Source organism: Muntiacus reevesi, chromosome X, assembly GCF_963930625.1.
Source record: "Muntiacus reevesi chromosome X, mMunRee1.1, whole genome shotgun sequence".
Lineage (NCBI taxonomy): Eukaryota > Metazoa > Chordata > Mammalia > Artiodactyla > Cervidae > Muntiacus > Muntiacus reevesi.
The window spans coordinates 51,224,557-51,247,767 of record NC_089271.1 but is presented as its reverse complement, the minus strand read 5'-3'; the positions used below and the strand labels follow the sequence as shown (position 1 = coordinate 51,247,767).

At 42.1% G+C, this 23,211-nt stretch overlaps 1 protein-coding gene and 1 long non-coding RNA gene across 6 annotated transcripts in view; one reads left to right on the top strand and one right to left on the bottom strand.

Moving 5' to 3' along the window:
- Positions 1-217: 217 nt before the first annotated feature.
- Positions 218-1,240, top strand: LOC136154460 (casein kinase I-like). The gene has a single exon (XM_065916727.1). The coding sequence runs from the start codon at positions 218-220 to the stop codon at positions 1,238-1,240; it is 1,023 nt and encodes a 340-aa protein (XP_065772799.1).
- Positions 1,241-11,894: 10,654 nt separating this feature from the next.
- The window catches only part of LOC136153860 (uncharacterized), a 198,999-nt gene continuing 187,682 nt past the window's right edge, over positions 11,895-23,211 (bottom strand). For 4 of the 5 annotated variants that reach the window (XR_010660438.1, XR_010660435.1, XR_010660437.1 and 1 more), the window contains 3 exons: positions 19,565-19,703; positions 19,281-19,377; positions 11,895-15,793 (listed from right to left, as the gene is read on the bottom strand). This is a non-coding gene — a long non-coding RNA (uncharacterized lncRNA). The remainder of the gene's footprint in view (positions 15,794-19,280; positions 19,378-19,564; positions 19,704-23,211) is intronic. The other variant, XR_010660436.1, reaches the window with a different exon arrangement.

Genomic DNA, 23,211 nt, shown 5'->3' with positions numbered 1-23,211 from the left:
CCCCTCAACGGTCGGTGGGCTGGTGAAAAGACATCTGACAGTAGCGGTGGTCAGGGTCCCCTTGGCGGATTCTGGGCCCTGTAACGCTGAGAAACAGCCAGCGTTCCCTGTTTCCTGCCTGCCTTCACGGCCTTGCTCCGTGGACGAGCCTGAGGGGCGTCCGTCATCCCCTTAGAGGTGTCGGAGCTTAAACCCAACCCAATCTTTTTCTCTCAGGATGGCGAGCAGCAGCGGACCCAAGGCCGATTCCGTTGTCGGAGGGAGATATAAACTGGTTCGGGAGATCGGGTGTGGCTCCTTCGGGGACGTTTACTTGGCGATAGACCTCACCAACCAGGAGGAAGTGGCAGTGAAACTAGAGTCACAGGATGCGAGTCAGCCCCGGTTGGTATATGAGAAGGAGCTCTATAATGTTCTTCAAGGTGGGGTTGGCATCCCCCAGATACGGTGGTCTGGTCAGGATGCGGACTCTAATGTGCTAGTCATGGATCTTCTGGGACCCAGCCTTGAAGACCTCTTCAATTTCTGTTCGAGAAAGTTCACGATGAAAACTGTACTTATGTTAGCTGATCAGATGATCAGTAGACTCGAATATGTGCACACACAGAATCTGATACACAGAGACCTTAAACCAGAAAACTTCCTAATGGGTGCTGGGCAGCAGTGGAAGCAGTTATTCCTTATCGATTTTGGTTTGGCCAAGAAGTACAGAGACCCCAGGACGGGGCAACACATACCCTACAGAAAAAGTAAAAGGCTCACTGGCACACCCCTCTATGCTAGCATCAGTGCACATGTTGGCCAACAGAGTCGCCGAGATGACTTGGAATCATTAGGATATGTTTTGATGTATTTTAATAGAGCCAGCCTGCCATGGGAAGGATTACAGGCTGCAACAATGAAGGAAAGATTTGAAAAGATTAGAGAAATGAAGATGGCCACATCCATTGATGTTTTATGTAACGGCTTTCCTATACAATTTGCCATGTACTTAAAGTATTGTCGCGCGCTGTCCTTTGAGGAAGCCCCGGATTACAGGTATCTGAGGCGGCTATTCCGCCTTCTTTTCAGGACCCTGAATTACCAATATGACTATGCATTTGATTGGGTAGTGTTAAAGCAGAAAGCAGAACAGCAGGCTGCCTCTTCAAGTGAGCAGGGTCAGCAGGCCCAACCCCCAGCCCCCCCAGGCAATCAATCTGAGAAAACCAAAAGTGAAGCGAAAGATTCCAAAGCATGAATCAAGGAACAGAGGACGCAGAGCAGAAGACTGGAGCACCAAATTCATTTCCCTCTAAACTGGCCCTGGTCAGCAGAGATAGTCTCTCCTGAGTTGAAGGCTCTGTAGTTAGTGAACCATGGTATCTGGTTTTCTGTTTCACTTTTTCGAGTGGAAAAGTTCACTAAATGCTTCACACACACAAATGGGTGGGGAAATTGTGCCTATGCCAATTTTATTTAAAATCTTTATTTTGAACTAGGCTGCTTTGAGAGGTCTCATTGCAGTTGCTGTGGTTGTTAATGCATTCTGAGTGTTTATCCATCCCTGGGGTTTGCAAGTTGTTCACTTAACACATTCTAAAGGTGATTGGCTACTTGTTTGCAAGTCTGCTTTTATGGTAGCAATCAAAGAGTCCAGTGTTTGATCATATGAAAGACTGTGCCTGCTTACCTGTGCTAGAAATAACAGCCTCTTAAGTGAAGACTGAAGAAAATCTTAGTGACTACTAGATTATCCTCAGGACTCTGCATTAATTCTCTAATATTCTTGGTATTTAAGAAAAAGCATATTTGTCACAGAATTTTAGTTAACATCTTACAACTGAACCTGTATATATGTTTAGATAAACTAGTCACTATAAACATCTACATGATCTGGAATTTGTTTTTATTTGGAAATGAGAGCTTTATGATTTACAGATTCATTAAAAACTGTATGGGGAGGGAAGTGGGTGGTGGGTTTAGGATGGGGAACACATGTAAATCCATGGCTGATTCATGTCAATGTATGGCAAAATCCACTACACTTTTGTAAAGTAATTAGCCTCCACCTAATAAAAAAAATTGGGGAAAAAATAAACTGTTTCTGTTGAAAAAAAGTCTCTGAACTTTTAGAGTTGCTTATGTAGAGTTGACAGAATCCCCTTTAATACTTAAATGCCATCTCCTGGTATGACCCTTGCCAGTACCCATTGTCTTCTTTGGCTTTCTGGCAGGAGAGTGTCCTGCCCTTCTCCCCCCATCCCTGTAGTCTAGACCATATGCCACACTACCGTCTCAGGACCTTGCTTTCTTAGTTATTTTTTTCCTTCCTACTATTTTGTGCTGCTTTTGACCTGTCCCCCCCCCCCCCCCATAGCTTTTGACATTTTGTATTTGGATTTCAAGGATCTGCTTCCTTGCAAAGAACCAATTCCGCCCTTGCTCCTGCCAGTCCCTTTCCATTTCCTCTCCAGCTTCTCAATGTCATCTAAGGCCAACCTCATTTTGTTTTACATATCTCAACTCTGACATCAGATCCTATACTCTTGCTCATCACCCTATACCTCATCCTCAGCTGCTAACTTTGTGGTGTTTCAATTTCTCTTATAATCAACTACTTTGAATGTTAATTGTACCTGTTATCCACATGGGATTCCATTCTGTGAAGTGCTTGTTCTTATTGTCCTATCCATTATTACTGTAGATATTTTGTGTTTTCCTTGTTGGTGAGTACCTTGTTTTCTTTTTACAAACTTTTCCCCTTCCATCCCCTCTAGCTGAAGGGCCCTGTCTACTGTCCTCTGCTCTTCCCTTCCTTAAGGGAGTCTCCCATCCATTCTGAACACGTTTTATTTTCCTATTGTACTGACTCATATAGTGATCCCTTTAGTCCGTGCATTAGGACTGTACCTTAGTACCAAAATTTACCTGTGTAGAGTGACATTTCTCACAGCTGTGCAATTCCTTCCTTCTAAATATATTATTAACTGGAATCATCATTGCCCAAATCAGATACTGTTCTCCAATATTCTTCACTCTGCAATTCCTCTTTTTTTCTCTTTTTGAAAGTGTTATTTAAATGCCCCCTCCCCCTTTTAAGTCCCATCTATGTCACCACAAATCAGGTCCATATTGTATCCTGATTGGATTATTCTGTTCTTAATGGGATAACTAATTCCATTTTTTGACAAGTTCATTTTAGGTGCTACTGACAGGTTTCATTACCTAAACCATGACATTTATCTTGTACTAGCGTTATGAAATAAAATAGCAGTTACCACCTATTATGTAGCACATGATAATTAAAATTTCCTCTTAATGTCAGCAGGCCCCTTATTGCCAACTCAAACGTATATCTGTGTATCTTCCACAACTCATGTTTAACTCCAGTTTTCTTAAAGCTTCCTGCATAGGAAATTTCTCTCTGTGTCTAAACTATTGATTTTTTAAGACTCTATTTAGATACAGGCTTCACCTGTTCGATAAAATTGGGTCCTTAATCACTCCATTATCTAATCTTTTCCTTTTCTCACCCCCACCATCCCATAGAGCTCAGAGCAAATAAAAACTTTCCCCCTTTATCTTAACTTTTAATTTAAACTTTTTGGAGAGATGACACATTGACAAATGTGGAAATTCAGATGTGTGAAAGAGTAGGCACTGAAACATCTTACTCTCACCTCTACTCGCCAGTTCTCTTCCCTGTGGCCTACCAATGCTAATCATTTTGTACTTTCTTTCCAGAAATACATCTTTAAAAATAATGCTTTTAGATTGTGTGGTACATGATTACATTCTATTCTATACCTATGAGAAAACTTTAAGAATACAAAATTAATAATATTTTATCCTTAAATTCTCTAGTGGAATAATGGAGAAACCAGTTCAAGTACTGACATTGATAGTTTTTGGAGATGTTTCAGTGTTTTTTGTTTTTTTTCTTTTAAGCGTGTTAAAGAGTTTAAGAAACAGATTGTTAGTAGGAAGGGGAGAAATGGCTTGAAAACAAAAAAGAATTCAGCCTTGTTCATTAATCACTCTAGTGAAGCAGACAACTCTCACTCAGAAAGCATCAAGGTGGGCAGCATAGATAATGTCTGCTTTTAAAATGCAGAGAAAATTATGACTCCCTAAAGTTGTGGTGAGACTGTAGATTGGTTTTCAGAGCATAGTGCTCTTAACTGACCTATGAATCACATGTATATTTTGAACTGGCACAAAGAGCAGAAAGAGCCAAATTAATGGAAGGAGTGTCTGTGAATAATTGTTGGATTGGGGAATAAGCTGGATATTTTGAGGACACATTCGTGACTAGTGGCATCCCTCATAGCTTGGTTGTTAAAGAATCCACTTGCAATGCAGGGGACAGCAGCTTGATTCCTGGGTCAGGAAGATCCTCTGTAGATCGGATAGGCTACCCACTCCAGTATTTTTTGGCTTCCTTTGTGGCTCAGATGGTAAAGAATCTGCCTGCAATGCGGGAGGCCTGGGTTCAATCCCTTGGTTTGGAAGATCCCCTGGAGAAGGAAAAGGCAACCCACTCCAGTATTCAGGCCGAGAAAATTCCATGGACTGTCCAGTCCATGGAGTGGCAAAGAGTTGGACACGACTGAGCGACTTTCACTTTCATGACTGGCAGAATACAAACTCACATTCATAGACGACTCTATGGGCTCAGTCTATGGGCTCAGACTGTTAAAGATAATTATTTTCAGCACAGGCATTAGCTGTTTACATTGAATAGTGTTGGCTGTAACTAAATATTGCTGGCTTTAGTGAATTTTGTACATACATACTAAATGAAGTAGAAAGATGGGAAAAGTCTCAATCCATACCTACAAATCAGGATGCTTAAGATCTATAGAATGAATGAAATGAGGCTTGTGGATATAAAGAGTACAGCATAGGAGTGAAAGAAAAGTGAAGTTTGGCAGGGATAAGACAAAAGTTCTAGATTTCACTATTTTAGCCTAACTAAAAGAGGAAAACAAACTGGATTTCATGATTCGATCAGGCTCAGTATTTGAAACTTTGGTGTAATGGGATAATAGCATAACTTCTTCATTCTATTTCATATTAAAACCTATTGTACTTTTTCAGAAAAACCTATTGTATTTCATCTTCTGTACAAAGCATCAGTGATTTTCCCTTCCAGGTGAGTTGGTACGTTGCTTAAGGTAAAGCTGAGCTGTTGGAAGAACTACATGGGTACTATGTAGGTGTGTGTTTAGTCACTCAGTCGTGTCCGACTCTTTGTGACCCCGTGGACTGTAGCCCACCTGGCTGCTCTGTCTATGGGATTTCCCAGGCAACAATGCTGGAGTGGGTTGCCATTCCCTTCTCCAGGGGATCTTTCCGACCCAGGGATGGAACCCGTGTCTCTTGTGTCTCCTGCATTAGCAGGTGAATTCTTTATCGTCTGAGCCACCAGGAAAGCCCCCAAATGGGTATCAGAGAGTCTATGTAAGTGGAGACATGCTGCCTTGTTTTATTCTCTCCTGCATATGACCCGTATCATCTTGAGAATATTATTTACTTGTTCTGGGCTTTAGTTTCCTCTTTTAAGTAATGTATAATAGTATCTAGCTCATATGGTTTCTGAGAGAATTAAATGAGTTCATGTGTGTATATACTTCTGTGTCATACAGAACAGTGCCTGGCATGTCCTCAAAACTATAAGTACATAGCATAAATAAAGAACCATAGGAGTGTTTTCTATCATCATCATCCTCCTCCTCATCATCATCTGCTTTCCCTGTGTCCAACCTGGATCGGATGCATGTAGCTCCTCTATATTTGTCTAACTGTTCTAAGTTTGAATTTTGCCTTCTTTTTCTCCTTTTAAGAGAGAAACCTGAGATTGAAACCATACAGTAAATAACCGTAAAAGCTTCATTTCACAATGAGAAACTGGATGAATTCAAGAGGCATTATTCATTGTTTCTTTTTAATTAAAATGATTATTCACTTTAAATAAAAATGGTGACAACATGATGACCTGATAAATATAAGGAAAACCAAAAGAGACCTTTGTGTCATGTTGCTTTCATCAATAAGAACACATTGAATAGGTATAGAGACTGTGAATGTAAGTACACTGGAAAAATAACTGATATGAGCCCATAGTTAGTTCATAAGAACAACCCCTTAAAGGTGATTCATTTGGAAACTGTTTGAAGTATAGGTTAAACTTACAAGTACTAATAGAAGTAACATAAGAAAAACCTTGAGACGATTATTGGGTGTAGTCAAAATTTACTGATTCCTTTTTCTATGTTAATTCTCATCTAAATGAGAAATTCTGTGAACCTAATCAGTGTGGGAAAGCCCTCAGCCAGAAATAAGAACACATTCCTCAGTGAAAATTTCTTACTGGGAAGGTAGCCTATGTATGCAGTGAATGTGGAAAGGTCTTCACTCAGAAGCCACACCTCTTTGCCCAGCTGATTCTGTGGGAAAACCCTATGAATGCAATGAATGGGATGAGAGTTTCACTCATCAGTCAACAGTGAGTTTGCATCAGAGAATTCATACAGGAGTGAAACCCTGCATATGCACTGAATGTAGGCAGCCTTTTATCCAGAAGACCCACTTGATTGCACATCAAAACTGAATGTGGAGAGGCCTTCTCTTAAAAGTCAGTCTTGATTACATATCAGAGAATTCATACTGGTGAAAAACCTTATGAATGCAGTGACTGTGGGAAAATCTTTACCCAGGAGTCACACCTCATAGTACACCTGAATGTTCTTACTGGAAGGAAATCCTCTGTATGTACTGAATGTGAAATTCCCTGAACTCCCTCATGACCACTCTGCCAACTTCCCATTCTTCTCTAATGCTATCTTATCATTGGTAGCTTGTGAACCTCTCTGACTTCCCCATTCCTCAAATCATCCGGTGGTACATCTCAGAAGGGGGACTGTTCCATCCTAAATTTCCACCCTCTCACATAGTTGTATGTCTTAGAAGATAATTTCTCTGTCTTGCTCCTGTGCAATAAACTGAGGGTAACACCGTGGCACTATAAATACCATAGATCTCTCTACTCAGATCCAAACACCCCCCTACTCCTACTCCAGGAATCTTTCTGGACCAGCAATCAAACCTATGTCCCCTGTGTCCCCTGTGTTGGCAAGCGGATTCTTAGCCACTGTGCCACCTGCGAAGTCTGTAATGAGTTTTAACCTTAGTATAAAACATAGTATGCCTGTTACTAAATACTTAATATAAAATAACATTTTGTAGGAGAAAATACAATTGAGATTTCTGAAATTCAGTGTTCATGCACTAATAGTTGTTCTTTACTATAAATGAGGGCTACATAGACAAATGAATGGATAGAGAATATGTGAGATACGTATATATGTGAGAACCATTGTCTAGAAGACGGCTGTGGCAGATCTTACTATAATACACTTTTGACAAGATTACTGTCGATACCACTCTGTCTTTTTCATTCGGCCGACCCCTTGTCCAGTTTACACCTGTTGTTTGGTATAACCATTATTACTATTATTAATGGCTGCATTGCACAGCTTGTGAGGTCTTAGTTCCCTGACCAGGGGTTGAACCCAGATCCTCAGCAGTGAGCCCACAGAGTCCTAAGTACTGGACCGCCAGGAAGGAAGTCCCCCACCACAGTTACTAATGATGCCCCTTTCCCATTCTAAAGTGTCCTGATTTAGATGGTAAGGTACAAGGTTAACTCGGCTACACTCCATAAGGAGATCAAACATGTATCTGAAATTCAATTATCAGGAAACATCTACCCTGGAAGAATTGGCATATTTTGTACCTGTGACCAATGTAAATCTCACAAATTACTGCATTTCTTTTCCAGCTGCATCTAATAGGAAGGTAAGAAAGAAACTAATAGCTCAACTTTATTTACTCTGCAGGACTATCAGGCACAAATATCTACAGTCAAAATAGATCCTGGTGCTGACTTTGTTCATTCTCTCTATATCTCCTCTGACCTAAATTTATAGAGTCATACCTGGACATTTTACTTCAGGGATTCTTAAAGGCCCCATAAAGACACTGGGAAAGCAATGGATGCAAAAAACCAAATACATGAATTAATGATAACTCGTTAAAAACTTGGTTATTTCCTGCTTTTATTGGGAAGGAGCTTGGTCTGTGAAGTCAGAATCGTTGTAGAGATCAGATCCACCGGCCTGAAAACACCCACACTTCAGCTGGGGGTCACACCCTATGGGACACCCAAGGAGCACATTTCTATGGCCACAAGCTGTGTATCTGTAACTGATATGATTGTGTGAAACTTAGAAGAGGCAGGTTTCTCACCAGGACCAAGTGTGCCAACTATCGCCTCCTAAGTCATTAAATATCTTTCCTTACACCCTGACCCAAGACTTCAGTTTCTAGAAATCAATCATGTAGATGCACAAAGATTTAGATGCAGAAATGTATCTACAATGGTATTAATTTCAAAACCAAGACTATCCTTCATACATGTTTACTAACAGTATCAGGACAGCTCATTTGCTCAGTCCTGTCCAACTTTTGTGACCCCATGGACTGCAGCACACCAGACTTCCCTGTCCATCACCCACTCTGGGAGCTTGCTAAGACTCATGTCCATCTAGTTGGTGATGCCATCCAACCATCTCATCCTCTGTTGTCCCCTTCTCCTACAGCCTTCAACCTCTCCCAGCAACAGGGTCTTTTCTAATGAGTCAGTTATTCACATCAGGTGGCCAATGTATTGGAGCTGCAGCTGCAGCATCAGTCCTTCCAATGAATATTCGGGATTCATTTCCTTTAGGATGGACTGGTTGGATCTCCTGGCAGTCCAAGGAACTATCAAGAGTCTTCTCCAACACCACAGTTCAAAGGCATCAATTCTCTGCCCCTCAGCTCTCTTTATGGTCCAACTCTCACATCCATACATGACTACTGGAAAAGCCATAGCTTTGACTAGATGGACCTCTGTGGGCAAAGTAATGTCTCTGATTTTTAATATGCTCTCTTGGATTGTCATAGCTTTTCTTCGAAAGAGCAAGGTCTTTGAATTTTATGGCTTCAGTCACCATCTGCAGTGATTTTGGAGCCCAAGAAATAAAGTCTCTCACTGCTTCCATTGTTTCCCCTTCTATATGCCATGAAGAGATGGGACAGGATGCCATGAACTTCATTCTTTGGATGCTGAGTTTTAAGCCAGCTTTTTCACTCTCCTTTTCCACTTTCATCAAGAGGCTCTCTAGTTTCTCTTTGATTTCTGCCTTAAGGGTGGTGTAATTTGCGCATCTGAAGTTATTGATATTTCTCCCGGCAATCTTGATTCCAGTTTGTGCTTCATCAAGCTTGGCATTTCCCATGATGTAGTCTGCATAGAAGTTAAATAAGCAGGGTGACAGTATACAGTTTTGACGTACTCCTTTCCCAATTTGGAGCCAGTCTGTTCTTCCATGTCTAGTTCTAACTGTTGCTTCTCGACCTGCATACAGATTTCCCAGGAAGCAGGCCAGGGGTCTGCTATTCACATCTCTTGAAGAATTTTCCATTAGTTGTGATCCACACAGTCAAAGGCTTTAGCATAGTCAATAAAGCAGAAGTAGATGTTTTTCTGGAATACTTGCTTTTGCTATGATCCAACGGATGTTGCAATTTGATCTCTTGTTGGTCTGCCTTTTCTAAATCCAGCTTGAACATCTGGAAGTTCATGGTTCACGTGCAACTGAAGCCTGGCTTTGAGATTTTGAGCATTACTTTGGTAGCGTGGGAGATGAGTGCAACTGTGCAGTGGTTTGCACATTCTTTGGTGTTGGTCCTTTAGTGGACCGGAGCCTGGTGGTCCGGAGTCGACGATAAGAAAGTAAGAGAGAGAAAGAGACTGATAGCACTTGTTGGTCCTTTAATGGACCGGAACCTGGTGGTCTGGAGAATTAGAGAGAGAAAGAGGCTGATATCCCCTGGTTTACGCAGAAAGCGAATCAAGTCCTCTTCTTAGGGCTCGCGCTGCTGCACGTAGGCATCGGGCGCCCTCTCGAGTGGGTGACGGCACAGTGCGCCTTCTCGAGAGGGTCTTAGAAGCCAAGGCGAGAAAGTGAGCTCAGCGGGCCTCCGCGCTCCAAGGAATTAGCCAGAAACAGAGGGAGAGAGAGAGAGAGAGAGAAAGACAGGAAGAATAGAAAGAAAGAAAGAAAGACGCGGGGACCAAAGCTCTGATGGAGCAAAGGTGTTTTAATCAACATGGCATGGGCATATATACTGTCTTACAAGGTGGTTATTCTCAGCAAAGATAAAGATTAAAATTCCAGACTTACAAAAGCATAAGATGATCCCTATCAAAGAGAGAGTTGCAAACGATCACCTTTTCATAAGAAGGAAGAGGGTACTTATCACTGTAATGAGAAATGCCTAGATTCCTCAGCCCCGGGAAAGGTGTGCCTCTCCTCTTAATTCCTGAATATTCAGGAATCAATAAGAGCCAGAGATTTCCTGACAGATCCAAAACAGCACACAGGAAGCCTCTTGTTAAATGCTTCCTGACACTTTGGCATTGCCTTTCTTTGGCGTTGGAATGAAAACTGACCTTTTCCAGTCCTGTGGCCACTGCTGAGGTTTCCAAATTTGCTGGCATTTGAGTGCAGCACTTTCACAGCGTCATCTTTCAGGATTTGAAATAGTTCAACTAGAATTCCATCACCTCCCCTAGCTTTGTTCGTAGTGATGCTTCCTAAGGTTCACTTGACTTCACATTCCAGGATGTCTGGTTGTAGGTGAGTGATCATATCATCGTGGTTATCTGGGTCATGAAGATCTTTTTTGTATAGTTCTTCTGTGTATTCTTGCCACCTCTTCTTAATAGCTTCTGCTTCTGTTAGGTCCATACCATTTCTGTTCTTTATTGTGCCCATCTTTGCATGAAATGTTCCCTTGGTATTTCTAATTTTCTTGAAGAGATCTCTAGTCGTTCCCATTCTATTGTTTTCCTCTATTTCTTTGCATTGATCACTGAGGAAGGCTTTCTTATCTCTCCTTGCTATTCTTTGGAACTCTGAATTCTAGTGGGTATACCTTTCCTTTTCTCCTTTGCCTTTAGCTTCTTTTCTTTCCTCAGCTATGTGTAAGGCCTCCTCAGACTACCATTTTGCCTTTTTACATTTCTTTTTCTTGGGCATGCTCTTGATCAGTGCCTCCTGTACAATGTCATGAACCTCTGTCCATAGTTCTTCAGGCACTCTATCAGATCGAATCCCTTGAATCTATCTGTCACTTCCACTGTATAATTGTAAGGGATTTGATTCAGGTCGAACCTGAATGGTCTATTGGTTTTCCCTAGTTTCTTCGGTGTAAGTCTGAATTTGGCAAGAAGGAGTTCATGATCTGAGGCACAGTCAGCTCCTGGTCTTGTTTTTGCTGACCATATAGAGCTTCTCCTTCTTTGGCTGCAAAGAATATAATCAATCTGCTTTTGGTATTGACCATCTGGTGATGTCCATGTGTAGAGTCTTCTCTTGTGTTGTTGGAAGAGTGTGTTTGCTATGAGCAGTGCGTTTTCTTGGCAAAACTGTTAGCATTTGCCCTCCTTTGTTTTCTCCTTCAAGGCCAAATTTGCCTGTTTCTCCAGGTATCTCCTGACTTCCTGCTTTTGCATTCCAGTCCCCTATAATGAAAAGGACATCTTTCTTGGGTGTTAGTTCTAGAAGGTCTTGTAGGTCTTCATAGAACTGTTCTACTTCAGCCTCTTCAGCATTACTGGTTGGGGCACAGACTTGGATTACTCTGATACTGACTGGTTTGCCTTGAAATGAACGGAGATTATTCTGTCATTTTTGAGACTTCATTCACTTACTGCATATCAGACTCTTATATGGACTATGAGGGCTACTCCATTTCTTCTAAGGGATTCTTGCCCACAGTGTTAGATATAATGGTCATCTGAATTAAATTCACCTATTTCAATCTATTTTAGTTCACTGATTCCTAAAATGATTCCTATATTAACAGTATATTGGTTATAAAATTGATGATACATGTGAAAACTCAATATTACGCAACTGCTCAAATTGTATTAAAAAAAGTTTGCCAACATGGAGAAATGTTTAAGTTAGTGTAAAGAGCAAAAAATGAAGGTAAACAAGCAATTCTAGTTTTCATATCAACTAAGTGTGCATATATTAATGACATATTAAACACTCATGAACAGACACACATGCACATACCCAGAAAAAATGTCTGAAACCATTAATATCAAAATGTTAATAGAATTGATAGTTAGGTGATAGTAGAGTTAGAGGTCACTTTAATTTTCTTCTTTCTACTTAGACTGTGTGATTTCCTGTTCCAAAAATAAAGCTATTTTTATATAATCATATATAAATATACATTTTTACATATTGATATGCATATATGAATTTATATAATAATATAAAATACATTTAACTATTTCAAATCCATATAATAAACAAAACTATGTAAGGCAGATTTATAATATATAGTGTCTTACTGAGCCCCTGTGACAACCAGCCTGTCCCCGGAGTTGACAGCAGACTCAGGACTCTCAGAAGAAGGAGCTATGGGGCAGGGTCTGGCTCCCTCATCCTCCTGTGTTTGCAAAAATTCAAGGGGAACTTTTAGTGGGAAAGCTGGTCTTGACTGGAGTGTGGGGAGGGTGGAACACACAGTCAGGAGACCTGGCTCCAGTCCATTACTGTCACAACCCCAGGAACCTGGCCAACTCATGTACCTTCTCAGGCCACTTTATTCATCTTTGAGAAGAGGAGGAAGAACTAGAAGGGCCCTAGTGGCTGTGCGCACCCTACGACCTGGCCATCCTCTAAGTTCCAAAAAAAGGACGGGGGGGCAGTTTCTGTCCTAGATCAGGGTAGAGGGAAAATTATCAAATCCCCAAGGATCAGGAAAATGGAAGATCTGGTGGTGATCAGCTGAGCATTTGCACAGAGCCAGTGGGGAGTGCTGGACATCAGGGGGCAGTGTCTCCCAGGCTGGGGCTGGTGGTCACCCCTACCTGGACATTGCTGCCTGCAGACACCCTGGACCTCCCCCTCTCCCAGGCTATGAGGCTCACCCTTCATCCCACCGTTCCTCCATCAACTACATCACATTTTTCACTGAAATATGCAGGGCTCTAGATGTGGGACACCAGCCACGTGGTACTTACGCTCAGCGGTGGGATGGTGATTCATCTCCGGGACAACAAGTCTGGAATCTGCCCCTCCTGTGACACACTTGCCCTGCCCTGAGGCCCTGCTGATCAATAACAGGCTCCTCATTTAATTTTCACTGTAACCTTGCCAGCTACATGACAATGATTATCATTAGAACCATTTGACAGCAGAAGCTATTGAAGCACAGTGAGGTTAAGTCCGTTATCCTAAGGTCCCACTACTAGCAAGTAGAAAGACCAGGAAATACTGAAGCCAAGATCAGCTGACTCCAAAGTCAGTCTGTGATTCTGAACCCCATACTGGGTTGGCTCCCAATAAACAATATTCCTATTATCCATCATCTTCAAAATGCTCAGGCTGAAAGAGGACATCTTGTGGGCATAAAATGAGCTTCTGCATATTTCAGTGCACATCCACAGTAACCTGCCTAAATTTCCCTCTTCTGACAGAGGCAAAAACTCAAACTCATCCTCCCTCCTTTCTTAGACACTGGAATCCAGGTGTGCACCAAGTCCCCCAGTGACTGACCAACTCAAAAAAATTGATCTCTGCACACCTCACATCCCTGGCACTATACCCCTGATTCCTCTCGCTGACAATCAATCACTGACCAGCAGAATCCACCCATGGATGGACTACAGGGACTGCCAGAGGACACTTCAAAGTCCCCTAATCACTAGCTTGGCCAGCCTGTTCATATTATTAAGCCACAGTGATGACTATGACAACATTGAATAATAACCAACACAAGTACAGCAGTGCCACATCCCATGCAGGTTTTCAAGTATCCTTCTTCCCAGACTGCCAATTAAAGACCCACATAGTTTCTAAAATGGACTCATGGAGCAGCCAAACACTGGACTTTCCTGATGGATGCTATGGTTTTCATTTCAGAAACCAACCTAGTACCTTTCACAAAATCACTGACCTGCTAGTCCCTGTCTCCAATTCCCATAAACTTAATTGTCTAAAACAACACACACTGATTATCTCATAGTTTATGTGGGTCAAAATCCTAGGCACAGCATAGCTTGATCCTCTGTTTCAGGGTCTCTCATGTGGCTGCAATCAAGCTCTCAGCTAGGCTTGGGGCCTCATCCGAAGGCTCACCTGGGGAAGGATGTTCTTCCAAGCTCATTTATGTGGTTGTTTGCAGGATCCAGTTCATTTGGGCTCTTGGACTGAGAGCCTCAGTTTCATACTAACTGTCAAAGGCCATCCTGAGTTCCCTGCTATATAGGCTTCCCCAACATGGCAAGTTGGTTCACTGAGTCAACAAGGAAGAGAGCCTGTTAGCAAGACAGAAGCTACAATCTCTTGTAAGCTAATCACAAAGGTGGCATCTCCTCAATATTAAAGGTATGCTTCTGCTTAGAAGTGAGTCACACAAATGGAGGGAATTACACAAAGCCTTGAATACCAGGAGTCTGGGATCTTTGGGAGCCATCTCAGAAGCCACTTCTCATAGGCCATCAATAAAGAAGGACTCTTGGATACATATATATGTATGGCTGAGTCCCTTTGTTTTCCAGCTGAAACTATCACAACATTGTTAATATGCTATACTCCCATACAAAAATAAAAATGTAGTTAAAAAGAAGGACTCTAATGCAGCGATCCTATACCCACTCCCAAGAAAACACTCCTTGGAGCAAAAGAACAACAGTTTCAGACACTAAATAATTTGAAGACTATTCCACTAGCTTACTCTATTTGATGAAAACACCTAAGGAAGTATTCTAAATTAATGAACGGTGAATGAGACGATACATCTCAAAATAAGAGAGCAAAACAATGGTTAGCAATAACTGTTGTGGTAAAACATAGACCTGCAATTGCACATTCATATAGCTAGACTTAAATTATGATCCATAAAGAAAGTAATTGGGAACTTTGAATACAAACACTAAGTAAGTTCTCTTGAAGCAGAATTGACTTAACCTAAGAAAAATACAGTCTTCAAAAGAGCAGCTTTAATATTTCTAGAAAAACACAAAAATAATACTATTCATCATCCTGAGGCAAATATGGGTGATAAATATATTTGTCTACCAAGAAAGGTTAGTTATATTCTGATCAAAAAATAGAGAAAACATAAATCATGCCTGTTAAAAGTGACACAATATATAATTGTACATTTAGTAAACATAAAAAGCATTAATGAGGTAAGGGGGAGGGGCAAAAATGAACAGAAACGTCAAAGTATTAGGAAGAAGAAAAGAAACAATTTGCATTTAGGAAATATTAAATTGATAATAAGGAGACTAGAATACAAAGGACAAGATTATCATATTTATATATATTTAAATGGACTAAATTCGAAGACACAAGTGTGCAATGAGAGCAAAACATATATGTAGTTGAAAAGAAGTATATGTTAATCAATAAGAAAAATACAAAAAAGGTTTAGGCAATGATACACAAGGTTGTGCATGCTCAGTTGCTCAATTGTGTCTGACTCTTTGCAAGTCCTGAACCGTAGTCCTCAGGCTCTTCTGTCCATGGAATTTTTCAGGCAAGAATACTGGCGTGGAGTGCCATTTCCTACTCCAGGGGATCTTCCCAACCCAGGGATCGAACCCATCTCTCCTGCATTGCAGGTGGAGTCTTTACCACTGATTCACCTGGGAACCCACACACAAGGTTAGTGGCTGAAAAATAAAAGAAGCAGTGATGATGTACTTGGCAAAGTAAATTCAAGTTCAAAAGGACTAAACAAGCAAAACAAAGAAAACCCATAGTGGCATTGTGCAAAATAGCCTAAGATGCCTACTTTAGGATTTCCCACCTCTACCTGACAAAAGCACAACTACAAAGAAAAATTTGTTTTAAAATATTACAACATTTATTCTATCTTTTGATAACAAAATGGCTGGAGAGACAAAAAGACAAAAGTCAGAGTAAAGAAGCAGTAACTGTCAAACTAGATAGAAAAGTCCTACTGAGTAATCTGAACCTAACAGAAAATATATTTTCTTATATCCTTGAAAGTTTTACAAAACTCAGTTGAGTAATCTGGGCCACAAAGAAAATCTTGAGTAATATTTTGAGTTCAGATTCAACAAGCTACATTCTCTGATCACAGTAAAAGCATAATTACAAATATAGAAAGGAAAGATAGCCAAAACTGCTTAACCAATTAGAAACTAAGAAACAATCCTCAATAGGTAAAATCAGAGTGAGAAATCAGTTCTGAACTTACACTCTTCAGACCAGAGTTTATGAGATATAGATGCATTAGAAAAAAGTGTATAGTTTCAAATCCTTTACTACTATAATAGACTGGAAAACAAAATTAATAATGTTAGGAATTCTGTTCAAGAAAGAACAAAATGAAGCAAACATAAAAAATGAAACACAAGACAAAAAAATCAAGGTGGCAATTAACAAAATGAAAGTTTACATAAATATCAATGTAGGGAGTATAAATAAAACTAAAATTTAAGCTTATAATTATTTATATGGATTAGCTCCTAGAAAATAGGATCAAGTTAAAGAAAAAAGTACAATATTGGGAATAAAAAAAGGAGATATGGCACCAGATACGTAGCACATTGGTGGTGGTGGTGGTGGTTTAGTCACTAAGTCATGCCCGACTCTTGTGACTCCATGGACTGTAACCTGGCAAGCTCCTCTGACCATGGAATCTCCAGGCAAGAAGACCAGAGTGGGTTACCATTTCCTTCTCCAAGGTTGTGCTTTAGATAACTAATATACTAGTTATGGTGGAATATGAGGTGTAACTCTAGAGCAACATCCTGAAATATGTAGGTGAAATATCTGAGTCCATGCAGAAAAAACAATAGTGAAAATTTCTTAAAAAGAAAAAAATCTCCGAGAGTCTAGTGAGTAGGAAAAGAACAGGAAGAGTAGTTGAAGTCTCTCATTTGCGGCATACCAGTCCCCACAGGCAGCCTTACTGGACACACCTCCACAGGCCTGGCAGGGCCTTGCAAAGGCAGATGTGGCAGAGGTCCCATCCTCTTCTGGCAACCTTACAGCATTAGGTAGACAGAACCAGCTCGAGAGAGTAGACCCAGAGAAGGGTAGTGGGAAGAGGAGAACAAGACAGGATCAGAGATCTGGGGTTGGGGTTGGGGAGGGCAGTGGCGTGTGCGTAAACCAGGACTGCACTGACAGGGGCCAAGGCTGACAGAAGGGCTGGGACCTCGTGGTGTGGTGAGGGGTGGAACAAGATGGGCAGGGGCAAGGGCACGATTGCATTGACACCTTGAACTCTGCTCAGTGTCCCAAAATGGAATCATCACCTTTTCCCTCCATTGCAACATTTTTCCAGCACCTCTGGCCTAGGGAATGCCAAAATTATACAGAAGTCGGTCAAAGTGCACTAATCAGGTGACAGTGACAGACCTGATGGCCTGGGATGGGGGACTCAGGGTCACTGGTACCCACTTTGTAACCTCACCTCTCCCTTGACAGAAAAGGACAAACTGAGCTGAGTGTGGAGCACTTCTCAGTCAACTCCAAATGGGCCTGCCACCCAAGTGAAGCTGCACTGTCACCCACCACCGCTGGAGGTTTGGAATTGGGTTTGTGGGCACAGAGACTGGATTAGGGGCCACCAGGAGATACCAAAATGTCTTGCTAATCTCAAGTTTCTGAACAAAACTCTGGCCAGTGGGAGATGAGCACATGGCAGATCCTTTGGCCCTGCCCAGATTCAGGAAAGAGAGAGATAGGGGATAAGAGAAAGGACAGAAATGGGGAAATTGTAAAGACCAGTTCACCTTAAGGAGCATAGAGACAGGATACTAAATGGGGAACAGAGAAGCACAGAGAAACTTTGAGATGCCCTGAGAAAGACATGGTTAGAGGAACGGGTGTGTGAGAAATTCGTAGTGTCTCCCTTGCAACAGGTATCAAGCATAGGACCGCTGTCTACACTGGAGCGTAGGTCAGTGGTGAGTGGATCATGATGGGTTGCTTGGTGAAACATCAGGGCCAGCAGCCCTGTCCGATTCATAATGGCTGTGTGCACCTTGTGCTCCTGCTCAACGAGCTTGTGCAACTATGGGGGTACGTGCGAGAAGGGGCTTGTAGGATCCCATGCTGCCCCTCAGCTACACTCAGCCTTGTAACCCACCACACGTACACACTCTAGGTCCACCTCAGCACGCCTCAGCTTCGCCCAGCAATAGTGGAGGTTGCGGAAGCATTTGGGGAGATGACAGAAATCCTCAGTGACCTCAAAGACATTGTGCACTAGCGGACAACTGCACACCTCATCATCTGGAACCTTGGGCAGAAAGAATGATGAGGTACAGATGGGGGTGGTTAGAGGGGGATCAGACAGGTAAAATGAGAGGAAGAGGGGGATTGGAGGGCAGTCAGGCAGAAGGAGAGGGATGGGACATGAACTAGCAGGAAGGAAGAGAGGAATTCAGTGATTACTAGGGGGCAAAGAGGGTATGATCAAGCATGGAGGATGGAGGACGAAGTTAAGCTGGGATGTAGGAAAGGGTGTGATCGGGTAGGATGGATGGAAGAGTAGAAAGAGATCAAACAGGAAGGAGAGGAAGGATGGAGGGGAAGTCTGACAGGAAGAAGTACATGAATGTGAGTGACAGTCGCCTAGTCATGTCCAACTCTTTGCAACCCCATGGACCCATGGAATTTTCTAGGCCAGAATACTGGAGTAGGTAGCCTTTACCTTCTCCAGGTGATATTTCCAAACCAGGATTGAACACAGGTCTCCCAGATTGCATGTGGATTTTTTACTAGCTGGACCACAGTAGATGAATGGAGTTGGTAAAACATAGAGGAGGTGAGGAATGGGGTCAGGAGTGTGGAGGAATGAGGGCTGATCAAACAAAGAAGAAGGGATTTTGGAGATGAGAAGCAGGCAGAAGGTGACTGGGGAAGTCAGGGAGGAAGAATAAAAAAAATGAAGGGAAATCAGAAATTCAAAAGAGAGGAATTGAGGGTGGCCTTTCAGGGATGGTTGGGGTGGAATGTCAGGCAGGGGCTGGGAAAAGAAAGTAGATGAGCAAGCAAGGAGACAGGAGGAACAGGGGATGGTTATACTGAGGAGCAGAGCACCAGAAGAAGAAGGTGGTCAGGTAGGGAGAAAGGGGAGGGGAAATGGAAGCTCATGAGATAGAGAAGGAGAAGTCTCACCTTGGGGTCCATTGAGTGCTCGGGGCCTAACACCGGGAGTTGCTTATAGTACCTCTTACTCTGTGGGTTGTAAACATCACAGAAGAGCCTTGTGGCTCTGGGGAAAGATTGAAAGTAAGGTGCTAAAGATGAAGAGAAGGGTGGTTTCACCCTGACCCCAGGCCATACTTTCTCCCAATCCCACCCAAGTGGGCTTCCCTGGCGGCTCCTCATACAAACCCTGCCCCAAATTCACCCACTTTTGCCTCTGAGCCCACCCACATCCTGCCCTTGATCTTGCCCACCTTGCTTCTGATCCTGTCCACACCATGCCTTTGAAGCTTCAGCTTCATCATCAGTCCTTCCAATGAATATTCATTGATGATTTCCTTTAGGATTCGCTGGTTTGATCTCCTTGTAGACCAAGGGGCTCTCAAGAGTCTTCTGCAGCATGAATATTTACCAAAAAAAGACAAGCATAGATTAGCCTCAGAACAAGTTATTGAAACTTGTGTTTCACCAGTTTCCACCTCCAAGATTCCCTCAATCTGTTGACTTTGAGTCTTTTGCCTATTATTCCCTACCTGAGGGTTTCTTCCTGGGCTTTCCTGACTCCCTTTTTCCTGCAGGGTCTGCATTCTCAGGAGTCTCTCTCTCTCCAGTCCCTCTTCCAGTGTCTTTTCATAATGTAATAATGACATATGGTCTTCCCACCTAACTTGGCTCCCTTCACATGTCCAGAGTAGGGGTTCTTCCCTTAGAAAATAAGTGTAACCAAGGGGCTAACACAGCGATGTTTAACTGCTCCTTTTCTCCTTCTTTCTTCTCTAGCATGCCCCCAAATTGAGCAGCTGCTGCTAAGTTTTATGTAATAATCTGTTCTAGGTTGAAACAAATGTAGATAGGACTAGTGTGTGATTTTGAACTGCCTCTGGATCCATGCTGGTAAGTTGTGGGAAAGCCTCAACAAACCGCCAATGAAAATCACCAAAGAAATCACTAGTCTTCTGGATACACTGCTGTGATTTCTCCTAGTTCACTTTTCTTCAAAGGGCTTCAACTATGGCCACCTGCAGGCCTCTCAGTGGGTCCCTCAAGCCATTAGTTCTTCCATGGTTGTGGGATGTGGCATACAGTCTGAGTCTTTTGCCCACCTTTCCCCCTGATATGGTGGGTTACTTTCCGGTCCTGACATGCCTGCTCCATCAAACAACCAAAGCCTGCTGCATGCAGAATTCTGTGCAGCTATAAGGGCACATCCCATGTTTGGGGCTGTAAACTGAAAACACACTGCCAGGTACTTGTGCAAACTTCTGTGGGTATTTCCCAGGCCCAGGAAAAGAATCCCTCAGTGAATAATGTACAGAAGTTGAACAGCATGTAGATTTGTGCTGTTTCAAGTCTGGGTAGTCACTTAATGGCACCAGTTTTATTGGCAAAGTGGTAAGGGAAGGCTAACTGTCTTGTCATTGAGTCAGGAAAAATGTAGAATTAGACGACTCTTGGGTTTCCTTTCCCATATTGTGTTTTTCAGCCTAATGCCACTTTTGTTTGTCTATTCCAGTGACTGCTGCAACCACTCTCCATCCTGTAGCCACCATGGGAGGTGGGGTGTGGACACAGGCTTTTATTAAATTTCCCAGTTACTCCTTAATAGTATTGTTTTATCATCTCTGCTTTCCTGGCTATATAGTTTGTAGATAAGAAAATGCTCTTGAAGGTCAAGATCTAGGCTAAGCCTGAAATGGAATCACAGCTAGGGCATGAGACACATACATCTCACACAGGGCAGATAATTCATTACTGTCTCCTTGTTCTTCTTTGCAGGGAAATCTACTTAAACGCCTATCTTGAAGATCATCGTTTAACCCTTACTAGAAGTCGGATTGAGGTGTGAAGATGAAGAGATGCCATGGAAAGGGACCAAAATAAAGGGAGGCAGCAGAGAAAGTAGGAGGAGGGTTTGGAGAAAGAGAAAGTGACTTTAATTCTCCCATCCCTCTTTCATTTTCCTACATCTTCCCAAATAATGTTTAACCTTTTCCCTAGGTTGATATTCATCCTGTAAACACAAGTAATTCCTTTGCTGGGGATGAAAGTGCAAGTGTTAGTCGACCAGTCAGGTCCACCTCTTTGCAACACCATGGACCCCAGCCTGCCAGGTTCCTCTGTCCATGGGATTCTCCAGGCAAGAATACTGGAGTGGGTTTCCATTCCCTTCTCCAGGGGATCTTCCTGACCCAGGGATCAAACCCAGGTCTCCTGCATTGCTAGCAGATTCTTTACCATCTGAACCACCAGGGAAACCTGTGTAAGAGGTTCTTCTAAAAACCACCATATATGTTAATTCATTCAAATTAATGGAAGCATGCTCAGGCCAATATAAGCCTGCATTTTCCTTTCAAATGGATGCCCTTCCGAATGTCATATAGAGCTGTGTTGGCCATTCAAGAGAGAAGATCTGCAGGCAACATCTGGGCTTCCCATCTTTCCCACCATTAAAACTGATGGTGACCCTGATGGATTTTTATGTCCTGTATTATGCGTGCTTACTCAAAAAGAAAATCTAGAATTTGGAGAGTGAGATCCATCCAGGTCGTATTAGAAAAGAGCAAAGTGCTAAGAGGGGGGGGCACTTTATAATTCACCTTCACTGGTTTGCTCAGTTCAGGAACGTTCAGGCCATCCCATCCTCATCAGCAAACTTGGAAAATTAAAAGTACAGTCTCCTGAAAGCCCAGGACATCTTCTCCACAAATGGAGAATAGAAACAGAATGATTTCATTACTGAGTATTAAAGCAGACTGTGATTGGCATCATGGGCAACCTGCTAATCAGACTGCAAAGGTAGCAAGAAATCAAACTTTTGCTTAACTGAGCAGATACAGTCCAGTACCTGAATGTTTTTAAGAAGAATGACAACTAGTGGTCCTGCAAGAGGACTTGAGACCAACATTTTCTCTACATTCGATCATAGTTCATCTTAAGCTCTGCTGGTAATGGGGGTGGCATATATGTGAAATTTAGAAAAACGGTAGTGATGAACCTATTTGCATGGCAAGATTACAGTCTCAGACATGGACAAGAGAATTATGGACACAGCAGGCAAGCAGAGAATGGAGTGAATTGAGAGAGTAGCACTGAAATATACAGATTACCATGTGTAAAATAGATAGCTAGTGGTAAGCTTCTGTATAGCACAGGAAGCTTAGTTTGGTGCTCTGTAATGACCTAGAGGGGTGGGGTTGGGGGTTGGAAGAGATGTTCAAGAGGGAGGGGATATATGTATACACTTATAGCTGATTCACCCTTTTACTACAGCAATAATTAGCACAACATTTAAAGCAATTATAATCTAATTTTAAAAGGTGAGGAGAGTTCAAACCTCTCTGCCTATATACTTATCTACTGGGACTGGCATGAAAGATGCTCATATTTACCGTGCTGACAAAGTTCAACTTCACCTGAGCTGTTAATAAAAACCACAGAAAAGAAATCTCTGCAGACTTTCGTGTCCCCAAAATGACTTAATGCAAAGCACCACCCTTCCCCGTCGGACTTCGGTAAGACTCATCCAAAGTATCCAGTGACTCCTGGGTTTACCTGCTACAAGGTCAAGTACAGACCTTCCTCCTTGTCATTAAAGGGCGGATACAGATCATCCAACTCCTTGTTTCTGTCTCATGACTAGGAATGGAGATTAAAAGTCAGTTCTCAAGTAAACTTCATATATATTTCTTAAATTTTTTGTGTTTTTGTTTTTAATATTGTATTTTTAAGAGTCTAACCTCTACTCTAGATTTTTAATCTTTGTTTTTCAGTATTTCATACGAATTTTGGACATTTAAGAATCTAATATTCAGTACCCATTTTTACTCAGGAGTGTGATGATAACTCTCTACCCCTTTTGACTCTCCTTTTTCTCCCCCAGGTCACCTCTATATCCTCCCAC